This window comes from Hemiscyllium ocellatum, unplaced genomic scaffold, assembly GCF_020745735.1.
Source record: "Hemiscyllium ocellatum isolate sHemOce1 unplaced genomic scaffold, sHemOce1.pat.X.cur. R, whole genome shotgun sequence".
In the NCBI taxonomy this organism is placed as follows: domain Eukaryota; kingdom Metazoa; phylum Chordata; class Chondrichthyes; order Orectolobiformes; family Hemiscylliidae; genus Hemiscyllium; species Hemiscyllium ocellatum.
Window position 1 is genome coordinate 1,663,804 of NW_026867602.1, and position 14,136 is coordinate 1,677,939.

The following is a 14,136-nucleotide window of genomic DNA, read 5'->3' on the forward strand; positions in this document are numbered from 1 at the left end:
TCTGAAACCGTTACCACGTGCCTCATTTACCCGATTGGTACAGACCCTTCATCCCTCACACACCTCCAATGTTCAATCCCAGCCCTCCCATACCCTGCTGTTTTGTTTCCGAAAACAAATTACCATTATTCACCGTAACCCCTCCTGACGGAGATCGCAGGTCCCCCATCCACTGTGTTAATTTCCAAGTGGTTTTATTTGGCATTGTTGTGCCAATCCCTCTTCCCAGACCTGGACTTCTCGGCACTCAACAGGTTTAGAGGGAATGGGATGTTAACAGAGGACAGTGTTTCCAGATGAAACAGTGTAGGAAGGCTGTGTGTGCCTCAGGTGGACAGGAAGATCCCAAAGAACCATTTCTGGAAGAGGTCAGGAGTTTGCCAATTGACTGAGCCCGAATCGCTCGCCGGGAGCTACCTTAGTACAAACTGGTCGCTGTGTTTCCCATCCAATACCATGAGTATGCCGTGGGCTGCATGGTTCTTTGGACGTTTCACCAGCGTTTGTCCTGCGTCGGAACCCTCACTTTGATCTCTCTGGGCTTTGGCAGCTCAGTCCAGGCTAGAGCAGGTTCCAGCCACCTGCGTGGGAGAGACTGTCACCCGAACGGGGCAGGCTTGAGGGGCTGAATGGCCGCCTCCTTCTTCCAGTGAAAGGAGAATTGTTTGGATTGACCCCAGCAGGGAGCAAGCAGTGATCAAGAGACTCGAGTGTGAACTCATCAGGGATTTTGTGGTGTTTTTTTTTAACCCTTTGATGGGATGGGAGTGTTAGTGACCAGTCCCATTGCCCAGAGGGCAGTGAGGGGTCAAACACATTGCTGTGGGTCTGGAGTCACATGTTGGCCAGAGCAGATAAGGACAGCAGTTTCCCTCCCTAAAGGACATTAGTGAACCAGGGGGGTTTTTCTGACAATTGACAAAGGATTCATGGTTGGACTCTTTAATTTCAGATTCTTTTTATTGAATTCACATTCCAACCACCTGCCAAGGTGGGGTTCGAACCTGGGTCCCCAGAATATCGCCTGCGGACCTCCGGCCTAACAGCTGTTATTGTTTTAGTGTTCTCCATTCTAGTTAGTCTTTAAGCGAGCAATTATTGAAATGAATGAGCGGATCCCAGCGACTACCGTGAGGGGACAGTGAACAGGCGAAGACGGGAGGTGAAGCACTGGGTTGAAAATGGGACGGCCGAAGCGCAGGGGCATACCGTCAGCGGAGGAGGGGGGGGCCGAGCGTTAGGGTTCTGCCCGGAGACTGAAGCCACGCCTGCGAGGGAGGAAGGACCGAGGTGGAGGAGGGGAGTCAGAGGTGAGGCGAGGGAGCACAGCTGAGTCCACACGCCAGCGAAGGCAGACAGGTCCGGGAAGCAGAGCTGCCTTGGGTTCAGCCGCAAGCACACGTACTCTGCCCTCTGTCTTCATCTGGCGTCAACTGAATCTGGTCAAATTTGTCTGAGGTCTGGTCCTCGCTTCTCAGCTGTGGGAGAATGGACAGGACTCTGAATCAGAGTGAACCATACCACCCCGTCTATTCTGCCCATCTATTCAATGCTAGTGCTGGCTTGCCCCACTCCACTAATTCCATATTCCTCCACCTTACCCTCCCTCGTGTGTTTATCCAGAATCTCCAACCTTAAACACGTTGACACAAATACCAATCTATTTCCCATGTTCAATTCTCCAAACGCACCTTCCAAAGGACTGACCCACTTTTTTTTTTTAAGTGTTTATAGACTCTCTTGCTATCTGTTCTTGTATTTCTGACTAGCTTTCTGTCCTACTCAAATTCTGTGCCCCACCAAAATCTCGGTTATTCTTTCCTGTTTTTGAAATAACTAATCTAATCCTCTGCCCCAACACCCTTCGGCACCATTTTAAGTGCGTTCTTTTAAGGTTGGCGTTCTCTTTCTGGTTAACCACGCATAGTGGGTTGGTCCTTAGATCTTTTCCGTGCTTGTCGGGAGGATCTTCCTAAGTTTCTGTCACTCCACCTCAGCTGACAGGAAATTTGACCTCCAACCACCCCACACCGGACGTGTAGGGAGGGATGGCGGCGATGCACTGGTATTTGGCAGCAGGAACCTAGGACCATTATTCTTTCGACTCGGATAAGACTACAACCCATCTCCTCTACCCAACCTCGGGCCACCTTTCCACACCCCCTGGGACCTTACCCGCTTCAACGCGAGCCTTACGCCATCTCGGAACGCCGCCTCCACATTCAGGGCTTCCTTGGCACTGGTCTCGATGTACTTTAGATGGTGGGCACTGCACCAATCCTCCGCCCGCTTTGAGACGACCTGCCGAGCGAGAGTGGTCAGCAACAGGAGGAATAGATCCGAGATCCCAGAGAATCCCCAACACCCCTCCCTCCACGGCTCACAAAGACTCTTTACGGAGGAGGAGAAAGGGGACTGTAGAGAGGCAGAGAAGGAGGGGAATTCCTACTGCACCTACTAGGGCTGGGAAGGTCTGCCAAGGAGATCTGAGGGGCAAGGTATTTACAGTGGTAGGAGTCTGGAACATTCAGGGGGGGTGGAGGAAACCGATATGACATGGGTATCTTTGATACGCACATGAATATGCAAATGGACCAAGGGCAGGCGGAAGGAATTAGTTTAATTTGACACAACAGCGTGGGCCAAATGGTCCGTTCCTATGCCCGCACCGTTCCATGTTCTACATCCTGCCTTCAAACAGCTCTGGTACCATCATAAACTTTGGTTTAAAGCTTTTTTAAAGATACCTGTGCTAGCTGAGGAACTGTGGGCTGCATTTGTAGAGGTGTTCTGTACAGGTACACTTGAGGAACTTGGACTGAACCTTTTCAATATTGTCAGTTCTGTCAAAGCCTCCACTGTAAGGCTTTCTTCACAAACCTTCCACGCTACCAGAACATTCCTGATGAAGGGCTTATGCCCGAAATGTCGATTCTCCTGCTCCTTGGATGCTGCCTGACCTGCTGTGCTTTTCCAGCAACACCACACACTCCATACCAGAAGGATGTGGATGCTTTGGGGAGGGGACTGAAAAGGTTTACCAGAACGCTGCCTGGTATGTGGGATTTTTAGCTAGGAAGAGAGGTTGTGAATAGCCTGGGTTTGTTTTCACTGGAATGCAGGAGGTCGAGGGGTGACCTGATGGAAGTCTATAAGATTATTAATGGTATAGAGTGTAAAGTATGAGGCCTTTCCCCGGGGTGCACGGGGTCGATGACCAGGGACGAGGGTTCAAGATGTGAGGAGGGGACAAGTTGAATAGAGATGTGCAAGGCAAGTTTTCTAACAAAGGGTAGTGTGGGCCTGGAATACACTGCCAGAGGTGGTCGTGGTGAAAGCAAGCCCAACAGGAACGTTCAAGAAGCACGTGAGTGGGCGGCACGGTGGCACAGTGGTTAGCACTGCTGCCTCACAGCGCCAGAGACCCGGGTTCAATTCCCAACTCAGGCGACTGACTGTGTGGAGTTTGCACATTCTCCCCGTGTCTGCGTGGGTTTCCTCCGGGTGCTCCGGTTTCCTCCCACAGTCCAAAGATGTGCAGGTCAGGTGAATTGGCCATGCTAAATTGCCCGTAGTGTTAGGTAAGGGGCAAATGTAGGGGTATGGGTGGGTTGCGCTTCGGCGGGTCGGTATGGACTTGTTGGGCCGAAGGGCCTGTTTCCACACTGTAATGTAATCTAAATGAATAGGGAAGGAATAGAGGGATCCTGTACGTGAAGACAGTTTTGGTATGGAAGGGCAAAATGTGTTAGCGCAGGCTTGGAGGGCCGATGGGCCTGTGCTCGTACTGTATTGGTTTTTATCAGCGTGTCCTTGTGTGACACGGTATTTCAAACTTTGTTGTTTTTTTTTAAATCTTCTGAGCAAAAACTGACCTTGGCAGCCCAGCTCTGACTTTAACTTTGATTCCTACGGGTAATGCTGTTTCACTCGACGTCCGGTTGGTGGTCCTGAAAGCCGTGACTTTATCGAGCAGACGACAACACGATAGAAGCTAGAGAAAGCCAGGAAGAGAGATTCTTCACCCTCCACTGGCTCCACCCCTGCACTGAGAGAGAATCCACTGGACAAGGACAAGCCAAATACAACCTTCATCGGAGAGATGATGCTGTTTTGTGCAGCATGTACAGTTGAATAGCTGGTGGCGTGTGCCAGAAGGTTAGTGTACGGACAAGCCACCCAAATATTTGGTGAGTGTGTGTCTCAGGGAAATGCGGGATAGAACATAGAAAAATACAGCTCAGTACAGACCCTTCGGCCCTCGATGTTGCACCGATCCAAGCCCACCTAACCTACACTAGCCCACTATCCTCCATATGCCTATCCAATGCCCGTTTAAATGCCCATAAAGAGAGAGAGTCCACCACTGCTACTGGCAGGGCATTCCATGAACTCACGACTTGCTGAGTAAAGAATCTACCCCTAACATCTGTCCTATACCTACTACCCCTTAATTTAAAGCTATGCCCCCTCGTAATATCTGACTCTATATGTGGAAAAAGGTTCTCATGGTCAACCCTATCTAAACCCCTAATCATCTTGTACACCTCTATCAAATCTCCCCTAAACCTTCTTTTCTCCAATGAGAACAGGCCCAAGTGCCTCAGCCTTTCCTCATACGATCTTCCTACCATACCAGGCAACATCCTGGTAAACCTCCTCTGCACCCATTCCAGTGCCTCCACATCCTTCCTATAGTATGGCGACCAAAACTGCACACAATACTCCAGATGCAGCCGCACCAGAGTCTTATACAACTGCAACATGACCTCAATTCCGGAACTCAATTCCTCCACCAATAAAAGCCAGTACGCCATATGCCGCATTCACAGCACTATTTACCTGGGTGGCAACTTTCAGAGGTCTGTGTACATGGACACCAAGATCCCTCTGCTCATCCACACTACCAAGTATCCGACCATTAGCCCAGTACTCCATCTTCTTGTTAGTCTTACCAAAGTGAATCACTTCGCACTTAGCAACATTGAACTCCATTTGGGATGTTGTGGTTCAGTGTATTTTGTGTAAACCTTACCTCGCTGCTGCTGCTCCTTAGGTCAGTCTTGTTCCCGATGACGAGGAACGGGAAGCTGTCTGGGTCCCTGGGATCAGCCTGGAGCAGGAACTCCTTCCGCCAACTGTCCAGCGCCTTGAAGGAAGCCCCTGAGGTCACGTCGAACACCAGGATGCAGCAATCCGCGGCTCTGTACAGCACTGAGCCCAGTGAGTGGAAACGCTCGGTGCCGGCTGTGTCCCAGAGCTAGGGAGCGGGGCAAACATTGATTGTAGAAACCCTGACTGAGATCCATTCACCCCTCATTCTGCAGAACCACCCTATCTGATGAGGCCATTCGGCCCTTCCAATCCAGGTTGGTGTTCCTGCTCTATGTGAGCTGCCTCCCACCCACTGGTACACATCCCCTCACCCACAACACCTTCCATCACTCTCTTCCCCCTCGTGTGATCATTCCTGTACCCCCAAATGCTTGAATACAATTCCACTGAACCACTTGGAATCATAGAGGTGTACAGAACTCATCCACGCCGACCAGATATAATCCCATTTGCCAGCACTTGGCCCATATCCCTCTGAACTCTTCCCATTCGCATACCTATCCAGGTGCCTGTTAAATTAGATTAGATTACTTACAGTGTGGAAACAGGGCCTTCCGCCCAGCAAGTCTACACCAACCCACCCAGACCCATTCCCCTACATCTAACCCTTCACCTAACACTACAGGCAATTTCCCATGGCCAATTCACCTAACCCGCACACCTTTTGAAGTGTAGGAGGAAACCTACATAGACACGTTGTACCAGCCTCCACCACTTCCTCTGGCAGCTCGTTCCATACACATACCACCCCTCCGTGTGAAAAAGTTGGGTTTTAATCAAGAGAATAATCCCAATTTTAAAAAAAACACAATCAAGACAGAATACACTCTCCTCGCTAATGAAGATTTACAGCAAGGCTATACTGTGGGACAAATCCCACATTCTCCCCATGGAAGCAATTCCACACACTCTGGGGAAAGTCCTCCAGCCCCTAGACACCTCCTCCAGAACTCTCCTCCATCTGTCACCTCTGACCCCTGCGTCCCCTCCTCCAGCCCCCTTGTCCCTTCCCTATCTCTGTTCCCTCCTACAGCCCATGTGCCCCCTCCCTATCTCAGGCCCCTCCCTGTCTCTGTTCCCTCCTCCAGCCCATGTGCCCCCTCCCTATCTCAGGCCCCTCCCTGTCTGTCCCCTCCTCCAGCCCCCTTGTCCCCTCCCTGTCTCTGTCCCCTCCTCCAGCCCCTGTGCCCCCTCCCTGTCTCCGTCCCCTCCTCCAGCCCCCTTGTCCCCTCCCTGTCTCCGTCCCCTCCTCAAGCCCCTGTGCCCCCTCCCTGTCTCCGTCTCCTCCTCCAGCCCCTGTGCCCCCTCCCTGTCTCTGTCCCCTCCTCAAGCCCCTGTGCCCCCTCCCTGTCTCTGTCCCCTCCTCAAGCCCCTGTGCCCCCTCCCTGTCTCTGTCCCCTCCTCAAGCCCCTGTGCCCCCTCCCTGTCTCTGTCCCCTCCTCCAGCCCCTGTGCCCCCTCCCTGTCTCTGTCCCCTCCTCCAGCCCCTGTGTCCCCTCCACCAGCCCCCTTGTCCCCTCCCTGTCTCTGTCCCCTCCTCCAGCCCCCGTGCCCCCTCCCTGTCTCTGTCCCCTCCTCCAGCCCCTGTGTCCCCTCCTCCAGCCCCCTTGTCCCCTCCCTGTCTCTGTCCCCTCCTCCAGCCCCCTTGTCCCCTCCCTGTCTCTGTCCCCTCCTCCAGCCCCCTTGTCCCCTCCCTGTCTCTGTCCCCTCCTCCAGCCCCCTTGTCCCCTTGTCCCCTCCCTGTCTCCGTTCCCTCCTCCAGCCCCCTTGTCCCCTCCCTGTCTCTGTCCCCTCCTCCAGCCCCTGTGCCCCCTCCCTGTCTCTGTCCCCTCCTCCAGCCCCCTTGTCCCCTCCCTGTCTCCGTCTCCTCCTCCAGCCCATGCCCCCTCCCTGTCTCTGTCCCCTCCTCAAGCCCCTGTGCCCCCTCCCTGTCTCTGTCCCCTCCTCCAGCCCCTGTGCCCCCTCCCTGTCTCTGTCCCCTCCTCCAGCCCCTGTGTCCCCTCCTCCAGCCCCCTTGTCCCTTCCCTGTCTCTGTCCCCTCCACCAGCCCCCTTGTCCCCTCCCTGTCTCTGTCCCCTCCTCCAGCCCCCTTGTCTCCTCCCTGTCTCTGTCCCCTCCTCCAGCCCCTGTGCCCCCTCCCTGTCTCTGTCCCCTCCTCCAGCCCCCATGCCCCCTCGCCCCCTCCCTGTCTCCATCCCCTCCTCCAGCCCCCGTGCCCCCTCCCTCTCTCTGTCCCCTCCTCCAGCCCCCGTGCCCCTCCCTCTCTCTGTCCCCTCCTCCAGCCCCCTTGTCCCCTCCCTCTCTCTGTCCCCTCCTCCAGCCCCCGTGCCCCCTCCCTGTCTCTGTCCCCTCCTCCAGCCCCCTTGTCCCCTCCCTGTCTCTGTCCCCTCCTCCAGCCCCCTTGTCCCCTCCCTGTCTCTGTCCCCCTTGTCCCCTCCCTGTCTCTGTCCCTCTTGTCCCCTCCCTGTCTCCGTCCCCTCCTCCAGCCCGTGCCCCTCCCCTGTCTCTGTCCCCTCCTCCAGCCCCCTTGTCCCCTCCCTGTCTCCGTCCCCTCCTCCAGCCCCCTTGTCCCCTCCCTGTCTCCGTCCCCTCCTCCAGCCCCCTTGTCCCCTCCCTGTCTCTGTCCCCTCCTCCAGCCCCCTTGTCCCCTCCCTGTCTCTGTCCCCTCCCTGTCTCTGTCCCCTCCTCCAGCCCCCTTGTCTCCGTCCCCTCCTCCAGCCCCCTTGTCTCCTCCCTGTCTCTGTCCCCTCCTCTAGCCCCCTTGTCCCTTCCCTGTCTCCGTCCCCTCCTCCAGCCCCCTTGTCTCCTCCCTGTCTCTGTCCCCTCCTCTAGCCCCCTTGTCCCCTCCCTGTCTCTGTCCCTCTTGTCCCCTCCCTGTCTCTGTCCCCTCCTCAAGCCCTCTTGTCCCCTCCCTGTCTGTGTCCCCTCCTCCAGCCCCTGTGCCCCTCCCCTGTCTCTGTCCCCTCCTCCAGCCCCCTTGTCCCCTCCCTGTCTCTCTCCCCTCCTCCAGCCCCCTTGTCCCCTCCCTCTCTCTGTCCCCTCCTCCAGCCCCCTTGTCCCCTCCCTGTCTCCGTCCCCTCCTCCAGTCCCCGTGTCCCCTCCCTGTCTGTGTCCCCTCCTCCAGCCCCTGTGCCCCCTCCCTGTCTCCGTCCCCTCCTCCAGCCCCCTTGTCTCCGTCCCCTCCTCCAGCCCCTGTGCCCCTCCCCTGTCTCTGTCCCCTCCTCCAGCCCCCTTGTCCCCTCCCTGTCTCTCTCCCCTCCTCCAGCCCCCTTGTCTCCTCCCTGTCTCCGTCCCCTCCTCCAGCCCCTGTGCCCCTCCCCTGTCTCTCTCCCCTCCTCCAGCCCCCTTGTCTCCTCCCTGTCTCTGTCCCCTCCTCCAGCCCCTGTGCCCCCTCCCTGTCTCTGTCCCCTCCTCCAGCCCCCATGCCCCCTCGCCCCCTCCCTGTCTCCATCCCCTCCTCCAGCCCCCGTGCCCCCTCCCTCTCTCTGTCCCCTCCTCCAGCCCCCGTGCCCCTCCCTCTCTCTGTCCCCTCCTCCAGCCCCCTTGTCCCCTCCCTCTCTCTGTCCCCTCCTCCAGCCCCCTTGTCCCCTCCCTCTCTCTGTCCCCTCCTCCAGCCCCCTTGTCCCCTCCCTCTCTCTGTCCCCTCCTCCAGCCCCCTTGTCCCCTCCCTCTCTCTGTCCCCTCCTCCAGCCCCTGTGCCCCCTCCCTATCTCCGTCCCCTCCTCCAGCCCCTGTGTCCCCTCCCTGTCTCCGTCCCCTCCTCCAGTCCCTGTGCCCCCTCCCTCTCTCTGTCCCCTCCTATGGCTCTCTGAAATCTCTGTGCTTTTCCAGTTCTAGCCCCTTGAGCAATCCCCACGTTCGTGTTCAGCCGTTGGCGGCTGTGCCGGGTGGAAGGTGGTCCCTTGAGCTCTGGCCGGGGCAGGCTGGAGGGGGAATGTGTCTTTTGCTGTCACAAACCTGGACGCAGACATTTTTACCGTCGACGCTGATGAAGTGGCTGAGGAAATCTGCTCCAATAGTGGCCTTGTACTGATTGGTATAACGCTTATTCACATATTGGTTCATGAGGGACGATTTCCCCACCCTAAAACAGACCAAAAACAGGGTCAATGAATACATCAGAAGGCCCTTTGCCCCTTGTAACTGCTGGCCTGTCATTTCCATCCACAGATGCAGAATGTTCCAATAAACATGTCTCAAACACAGCATGGAAACAGACCCTCAGTCTAAATTGTCCAGACTTCCTTGTACACCTTTCTTATTCAGGTCCCTGTCCAAATGCCTTTCAAATATTGCCACTGTCTCCGCATCTACCACTTCCTCTGGCACTTCATTCAATTCACTCAGAACACTCTGAAAGATTTGGCCCTCAGGTCCCTTTTAAATCTTTCTGCTCTCACCTTAAACATACGCCTTCTAGTTTAGGACTCTCTGACCCTAGCTTCATTCTGGAGAACTGCATCCAGTAATCATCAGGGTTCCAATCACCGTCACCTTGTGCTCATTGACTACACTCTCTCCTGGTCCATTTCCTCCAGCCCCTACACTCCCTCCCTATCTCTGTCACCTCCTCCAGCCCCTATACCCCCTCCCTATCTCTGTCACCTCCTCCAACCCCTACACCCCCTCCCTACCTCTGTCACCTTCTGCATCCCCTCCCTATCTCTGTCACCTCCTCCAGCCCCTATACCCCCTCCCTATTTCTGTCACCTCCTACACCCCCTCCCTGTCACCTCCTCCAGCCCCTACACCCCCTCCCTATCTCTGTCACCTCCTCCAGCCCCTACACCCCCTCCCTATCTCTGTCACCTTCTGCATCCCCTCCCTATTTCTGTCACCTCCTACACCCCCTCGCTGTCACCTCCTCCAGCCCCTACACCCCCTCCCTATCTCTGTCACCTCACCCATCCGTCATCTCCTGCAGCCCTTATCCTCCCTCTCTCTCTCCCCTCCAATGTTAAGGTGGTCATTGAAGGTAGAGCTTTTGGTCACCTCTCCTACTATCTCCGTGTGTGGCTTCTGTTTTGATCCACACTCCCATAAGCAACTTAGGGCCTTTAAGTACAGGAAAGGTATTACACAAATCTGTTACATCATAGTGTGACTGGAAAAAACAGCAGACTGAAGAATCATTCTGTAACCCAGAACTAGAATCTTTTGCAGGAGAGAGAGAGAGAGACCAATTGTTGAAGTTTTCCGTTTGCTCTCATCAGGACAAGTGCGCAAGACTGCCAAATCTCAGGCACTATTAGGATTTTAAACTTCAGACGATAAGACCATTGTCAGTGCGTGCAGCATGGCCATGGTAGGGGGCTACGGGTTTCTCAACCTACTGGTTAATGCTGAAAAGGTTATCTTAAATGCTTTGGTCAGGGGAGGGGCTGATGCAACTGAGATTGGTGAGCAAACAGCTCACAGATGGTAACCTGACATACAATGTGTTGGAGTTTCCTGGTCTGTATGTGTGTCGTGAGAGGATCAGCCTCAGAGATGGATGACATTCGGGAGGATGGGTAAGGTGAGGGAGGGGTTGCCTCTTAAAGGGGATGTCCCCACCCTATAGAACAGTAATCATAGAATGCTGATAGTGTGGAAAAACAGGCCATTCGGCCCGTCCTACCCAGAATCGCCTAGAAGGACGACCTTCAGGTGAACCGTCTTCGCCATTTTCCCATTGGATGTTGTGGAATCGGAGTTCTGAAACAGAGAGTGGGATACACATTACCAGGCATCACAGGACTGGTTCGTTCAAGGGGGTGTAGTGGTAGAGTCACCTGGAACCATGGGGAGACACAGGTTCAAATCCCACCACAGCCTGTGGTGGAATTTAAATTCAATTAGTTAAAAACTAGGAGCTACTCTCGGTGATGGCAATGGATGTCAATTCATGTGAAAATCCATCAAGTTCACTAATGTCTTTGTAGACCGGGAAACCAGTCTGAGATGACATGACTCCAGCCTCACATGGATTAGAATGGGTAACCAGTGTTGTTCTGACCGGGGATGCCCATGTCCCATGAAAGAATAAAGAGAAAAAAATATATATTGTTGGTCGTTTGTGCGATCTGGGTATTGGCTGCCATCTTTACCCAGTTAAGGAGGTTTCATCTGGAAAACAATTGTGATGTTCCAGGAAGGTGACAGGGAACTTCGTGTCCAGAGATCTTCAGGAACACCAAAGCATCATAGAACCAATCCCCGCCAATGAAAACATCTTTCCCAAAGTAGGCTTCTCCCATAACGTGGAAAATTACCACAGCTCGATTTTTCTCACAGTAAGTTCCCACCAAAAGCCAGTGTGACAGTAACCCAGATGGTATGTTTATTTACGAGTGCTAATTGAGGGATCGACTCTGAGACATTCAGGAGTGTTCCTTTCGCATAGCACCCTCCACCCCATCCCCTCCCAAACATGTTCAAAAACAGGGCTGTGGAAACTATAGGTTCTCTTCAGACACTTGACTGAAAGGTGGCTCTCCCTGACCATATGGAGCTCCCTCAGCACTGACCCTCTGACGGTGCCCATTCCCTCAGCACTGACCCTCTGACAGTGCCCACTCCCTCTGCACTGACCCTCTGACAGTGCCCATCCCCTCTGCACTGACCCTCTGACAGTGCCCATCCCCTCTGCACTGACCCTCTGACGGTGCCCATTCCCTCTGCACTGACCCTCTGACGGTGCCCATTCCCTCAGCACTGACCCTCCGACGGTGCCCATTCCCTCAGCACTGACCCTCCGACAGTGCGGCACTCTCTCAGCACTGACCCTCTGACAGTGCGGCACTCCCTCAGCACTGACCCTCTGACAGTGCCCACTCCCTCAGCACTGACCCTCTGACAGTGCGGCACTCCCTCAGCACTGACCCTCTGACAGTGCCCGCTCCCTCAGCACTGACCCCCCGACAGTGCCTGCTCCCTCAGCACTGACCCTCCGACGGTGCTCACTCCCTCAGCACTGACCTTCTGACGGTGCCCACTCCCTCAGCACTGACCCTCTGACAGTGCCCACTCCCTCAGCACTGACCTGACAGTGCCCGCTCCCTCAGCACTGACTCTCCAACAGTGCCCGCTCCCTCAGCACTGACCCTCCGACATGGGCCTGTGGTTGCAGTGCCACGGAGCGGAGTGGAGGCTGGGACATTAAATGTCTTCAAGGCAGAGATTGATAAATTTTTAATCTAGCAAGGAATTGAGGGATACAGGGAGGGTGCGAGCAAGTGGCATTGAAATGCCCATCACCCATTATTGAATGGCGGAGTGGACTCGATGAGCTGAATGGCCTTACTTCCACTCCTATGTCTTATAGCGCCCGCTCCCTCAGCACTGACCCTCCGACAGTGCCCATTCCCTCAGCACTGACCCTCCGACAGTGCCCACTCCCTCAGCACTGACCCTCTGACAGTGCGGTGCTCCCTCAGCACTGACCCTCCGACAGTGCCCGCTCCCTCAACACTGACCCTCCGACAGTGCGGTGCTCCCTCAGCACTGACCCTCTGACAGCGCTCGCTCCCTCAGCACTGACCCTCTGACAGCGCCCACTCCCTCAGCACTGATCCTCCCACAGCGCCCACTCCCTCAGCACTGACCCTCCGACAGCGCCCACTCCATCAGCACTGACCCTCTGACAGTGCCTACTCCCTCAGCACTGATCCTCTTAGTGTGACACTCCCTCAGCACTGACCCTCCAACAGTGCCCATTCCATCAGCACTGAGGCTCTGACAGTGCCCACTCCATAGCACTGACCCTCTGACAGTGCCCACTCCATAGCACTGACCCTCCGACAGTGCCCACTCCATCAGCACTGAGGCTCTGACAGTATGGCACTCCCGCAGTAACGACCCTTCCACCCCTGAAGAAGATATCTGGTGAACCAGATGAGTCCTTACAGTGGTTTCATGGTCAAGATCTGTTTTTATGTTGGATTCGAACCCAATGACCCAAACCATTAACTGGTTCTCTGGGTACATAGTCTACTCAGAGGAGAAAGTGAGGACTGCAGATGCTGGAGATCAGAGCTGGAAATGTGTTGCTGGAAAAGCGCAGCAGGTCAGGCAGCATCCAAGGAGCAGGAGAATCGATGTTTCGGATATGAGCCCTTCCTGAAGAAACGTCGATTCTCCTGCTCCTTGGCTGCTGCCTGACCTGCTGCGCTTTTCCAGCAACACATTTTCAGCCACCACCCCTCAACCAGTCCCTGTTTATTTATATATATATATAGCAGGCAGGAACATTTGCAAACAAACACTTCTCGTTGCAAACGGCATTAAAATTACTTCCTGGCAAAATGGCACAACTCAGCTGAGGATACGAGTTTCTTGTTGACACAGACACGGCCAAATTATAAAACTGATGCAAACATTGTCCTGCTGCGCAGGGTCTTCGAACCAACTCTCAACTTTAACTGACCCCTCAGCCCGAGGTTGATAAACAGAAGCTGTAAAAGATGAGGGAAAACTCCAGAGCCTGTCAGTATAAAGTTTTTGTACTGATTGACGGATCAAACAAACCGATTTTTTGTCTGGAAATAGTTGAAATGAGAAAAGGGGGAAGGGTTTGCACCTTACCCACCCTGCCTCAGGGACAAATACAACCTTCTCGCCTTTAAAAGCCCCAACTTCAATCCGAAGTGGCCAAGTTTTCAGGGAATTTTTGCGACTTCCTTGTTTCCCTCCCAGCTCGGAGTTTATCACCAGCCTCTGGGAGGTGCTTTCGGTTTGTTGCTGGAGGCTGCCTGAGGCTCTGGTCCTGAAGATCAGTTGTCTCCCAGCAATGGGAAGGCAGGGACAGAGGTGGCTCCCTCCAGGGTGGGACCTGGCCCCATTCCCTGGGACAGGGAGCAGAACTAACCTCACACATTCTCTCAAAGTGTGCAACTTCCAAACTACAACTCAGTCTCTGTCCCCCCCTCCAGCCCCTACACCCCCTCCCTATCCCTGTCACCTCCTACACCCCCTCCCTATCCCTGTCCCCTCCTCCAGCCCCTACACCTCCTCCCTATCCCTGTCACCTCCTACACCCCCT

The 14,136-nt window shown here is 54.8% G+C and overlaps 1 protein-coding gene across 5 annotated transcripts; it reads right to left on the minus strand.

Moving 5' to 3' along the window:
• Nucleotides 1-941: 941 nt before the first annotated feature.
• LOC132809071 (uncharacterized) lies at nt 942-13,992 on the minus strand. Of its 5 annotated transcripts, none has more exons than XM_060822471.1 (6): nt 13,715-13,992; nt 10,735-10,811; nt 9,072-9,198; nt 5,036-5,260; nt 2,176-2,301; nt 942-1,478 (listed from the first exon to the last, which is right to left on the minus strand). In XM_060822471.1, exons 2-6 carry the CDS (start codon nt 10,779-10,781, stop codon nt 1,386-1,388), a joined length of 618 nt encoding a protein of 205 aa, XP_060678454.1. In that variant the 5' UTR covers nt 10,782-10,811; nt 13,715-13,992; the 3' UTR covers nt 942-1,385. The 5 variants fall into 5 exon arrangements, with proteins under 5 accessions (XP_060678454.1, XP_060678451.1, XP_060678450.1 ...); XM_060822468.1 differs by having other exon boundaries at nt 13,707-13,992; XM_060822467.1 differs by having other exon boundaries at nt 13,684-13,992.
• Nucleotides 13,993-14,136: the final 144 nt, after the last annotated feature.